Genomic DNA, 3,368 nt, shown 5'->3' with positions numbered 1-3,368 from the left:
ATCTTGGGTCACCAAGATGGGGATGGTCCCCAAAGTGAAGAAGGTCCCCAAAATTGGGGGGTCCCATGGGTAGGAGACAATCAAAATGGGGTCACCAAGGTGGAGAAGATCCCCAAAATGAGGGGGTCCCCAAAATGGGGACGGTCCCCAAAATGGGGGGTCCCCCAAATGGGGGGGGTCCCATGGAGGGGATCCCCAAAATGGGGACAGTCCCCAAAATGAGGGGGTCCCAAAATGGAGGGGGGTCCCCAAAATGGGGATGGTCCCCAAAATGAGGAGGTCCCCAAAATGGAGGGTCCCCAAATGGCTCCCCAAGGCCTGAGGGGGGTCCCCAAAGTGAAGAAGGTCCCCAAAATGGTGGGGTCCCAAAATAAGGAGTCCTATGGGTGGGTCCCCAAAATGGGGACGGTCCCCAAAATGGGGGGTCCAGTTTTAGGGGATCCCTGGGGTGGGTTTTGGGGTGGGCGGGGAGGGGTCCCTGGGCTCAGTCAGGGGGATTTGGGGAGTCCGTGAAAGGTTTGGGGGTCCCGGGGCTCGTTTGGGGGGACTTTGGGGGTTCTGGACTGTTTTGGGGTCCCTGGAGTGGTTTTGGGGTCCCTGGAGTGGTTTAGAGGGTCCTGGACTGGTTTGTGGGGTCCCCAAAGTGTTTTTGGGGACCCTGGACTGGTTTAGGGGATCCCTGGACTGGTTTGAAAATCCCTGAACTGGTTTTGGGGTCTCTGGCCTGGGTTTGGGTATCCCTGGACCGGTTTAGGGGTCCCCAAACTGGTTTAGGGGTCCCTGAGCTGGGTTTGGGGATGCCTGGATTGATTATGGGGTTTCTGGATTGGTTTTGGGGTCCCCAAAGTGGTTTTGGGGTCCCCAAAGTGGTTCAGGGGATCCTGGACTGGGTTTGGGGTCTCTGGACCCGTTTGGGGTCTCTGGACTGGGTTGAAAATCCCTGAGCTGGTTTTGGGGACTCTGGGCTGGGTTTGGGGTCCCTGGACTGGGTTTGGGGTCCCCAAACTGGTTTAGAAACCCCTAAACTGGTTTAGGAGTCCCTGAGCCGGGTTTGGGATCTCTGGACCAGTTTCGGGTTCCTGGACTGGTTTTGGGGTCTCTGGGCTGGGTTTGGGGTCTTGGGTCTGGGTTTGGGCCCCCAAACAGGTTTAGAAATCCCCAAACTTTTCTGGACTGGTTTTGGGGTCCCCAAAGTGGTTTTGGGGACCCTGGACTGGTTTTGGGTTCACTGGACTGGTTTTGGGGTCCCTGGACTGGTTTGGGAATGCCTGAACTGGTTTTGGGGTCTCTGGGCTGGGTTTGGGGTCCCTGGTCTGGTTTAGGGGTCCCCAAAGTGGTTTTGGGGTCCCTGGTCAGATTTGGGGGATCCCTGGATTGATTTTGGGGTTTCTGGACTGGTTTAGAAATCTCCAAACTGGTTTGGGGCTCTCTGGACTGGTTTGGGAATCCTTAAACTGGTTTTGGGGTCTCTGAGCTGGTTTTGGGGTCTCTGGACTGGTTTTGGGGTCTCTGGACTGGGTTTGGGGTCCCCAAACTGGTTTAGAAACCTTCAGACTGGTTTTGGGGTCTCTGAGCTGGTTTTGGGGTCTCTGGACTGGTTTTGGGGTCTCTGGACTGGGTTTGGGGTCCCCAAACTGGTTTAGAAACCTTCAGACTGGTTTCGGGGTCCCTGGGCTGGGTTTGGGAATCCTCAGAGTGATATTGGGGTTTCTGGACTGGTTTAGGGGTCCTCAAACTGGTTTGGGGGTCTCTGGACTGGTTTTGGGGGTCCCTGGACTGGTTTTGGGGTCTCTGGACTGGGTTTGGGGTCCCCAAACTGGTTTAGAAACCTTCAGACTGGTTTCGGGGTCCCTGGGCTGGGTTTGGGAATCCTGAGTGATATTGGGGTTTCTGGACTGGTTTAGGGGTCTTCAAACTGGTTTTGGGGTCTCTGAGCTGGGTTTGGGGTCCCCATAGTGGTTTTGGGGTCCCTGGACTAGTTTAGGGGATCTCTGGAGCACTTTGGGTGTCCCTGAACTGGTTTAGGGTCCCTGGACTGGTTTCAGGGTCCCTGGACTGGTTCAGGGTGTCCTGGATTGGTTTGGGGGATCTTTGGACCGGTTTGGGGTCCCTGGACTGGTTTTGGGGCCCCCAAACCGGTTTAGAAACCCCCAAACTGGTTTTGGGTCCCTGGACAGATTTGGGGGATCTCTGGACTGGTTTGGGAATGCCTGAAATGGTTTTGGGGTCTCTGGGCTGGGTTTGGGGGTCCCTGGACTGGTTTTGGGGTCCCTGAACTGGTTTTGGGGTCTCTGGGCTGGGTTTGGGGTCCCTGAACTGTTGGTTTGGGGGATCTTTGGACCAGTTTGGGGTCCCTGGACTGGTTTTGGGGCCCCCAAACCGGTTTAGAAACCCCCAAACTGGTTTTGGGTCCCTGGACAGATTTGGGGGATCTCTGGACTGGTTTGGGAATGCCTGAAATGGTTTTGGGGTCTCTGGGCTGGGTTTGGGGTCCCTGGACTGGTTTAGGAGTCCCTGGGTTGGGTTTGGGGTCCCTGGACTGGTTTTGGGGTCTCTGGGCTGGGTTTGGGGTCCCTGGACTGGTTTAGGAGTCCCTGGGTTGGGTTTGGGGTCCCTGGACTGGTTTTGGGGTCTCTGGGCTGGGTTTGGGGTCCCTGGACTGGTTTAGGAGTCCCTGGGTTGGGTTTGGGGTCCCTGGACTGGTTTTGGTGCCCCCATACTGGTTTTGGGGTCCCCGGACAGGTTTGGGGGATCCCTGGGTGCGCCTCACTCCTGGCCCCCATTTTTAGGAACTCCCCATCCCATCCCCCACCCCATTTCTCCCACAGCTTCCCCACGGGCGGCGCCGCCGACGGGAAAACCGGAATTCCGGAACCTTCCCCGATCGGCCGCCATGGCTCCGTCGCGCAGCCGCTCCACCCAAATCCCGCCGTGCATCCCCAAGCGCCAACTCCCGCCCGGATATTCGGATTCTCTCCTCTTCCTCTGCGCCCGCCGCATCGTGGCCCACCACCCGCTGCCCGTCCTGCCCGCGCTCCCCGCCCACCTCTACCCCATCCTCTTCCAAGCGGCGTTCCTGGACGGGCGGCCCCTGGTCCTGCGCGATCTGGTGGCCGCGTGGCCTTTCCCGGTGCTCAACTTCCAGCGGCTCGTGGGGCGCCGCGAGCTGCTGCGGGACCATCCCTGCAAGCTCTGCGTCCAGGCCGTCATCCTGGCCGTGGTGGCGCAGCTGCGGCGGCAGCTGGAAGAGCCCGGACACGACGCCAGGTGGGTTCTGGGGGAGCTCGGCGGGGTCGCCGCCTCCGTGCATCGTTTGCTCCGTCCGTTTTGGTGGTTTCCTTCCTGGTTTTGATGGTTTCTTCTTGTAT

The 3,368-nt window shown here is 58.6% G+C and overlaps 1 protein-coding gene across 1 annotated transcript in view; it reads left to right on the top strand.

The window, feature by feature from the left end:
* Positions 1-2,610: 2,610 nt before the first annotated feature.
* Positions 2,611-3,368, top strand: part of LOC120512780 (leucine-rich repeat-containing protein 14-like) — a gene marked incomplete at its 3' end in the record, with an annotated part of 4,964 nt that continues 4,206 nt past the window's right edge. Inside the window, exon 1 of the mRNA XM_039731480.1 lies at positions 2,611-3,267. Coding sequence (XP_039587414.1) covers positions 2,894-3,267 — 374 coding nt within the window. The remainder of the gene's footprint in view (positions 3,268-3,368) is intronic.

Source organism: Passer montanus, unplaced genomic scaffold (genome assembly GCF_014805655.1).
Source record: "Passer montanus isolate IOZ18808 unplaced genomic scaffold, ASM1480565v1 scaffold777, whole genome shotgun sequence".
Taxonomy (NCBI): domain Eukaryota; kingdom Metazoa; phylum Chordata; class Aves; order Passeriformes; family Passeridae; genus Passer; species Passer montanus.
Note: the sequence above shows the minus strand (reverse complement) of the source record. Positions and strands in the feature narration are given on the sequence as shown.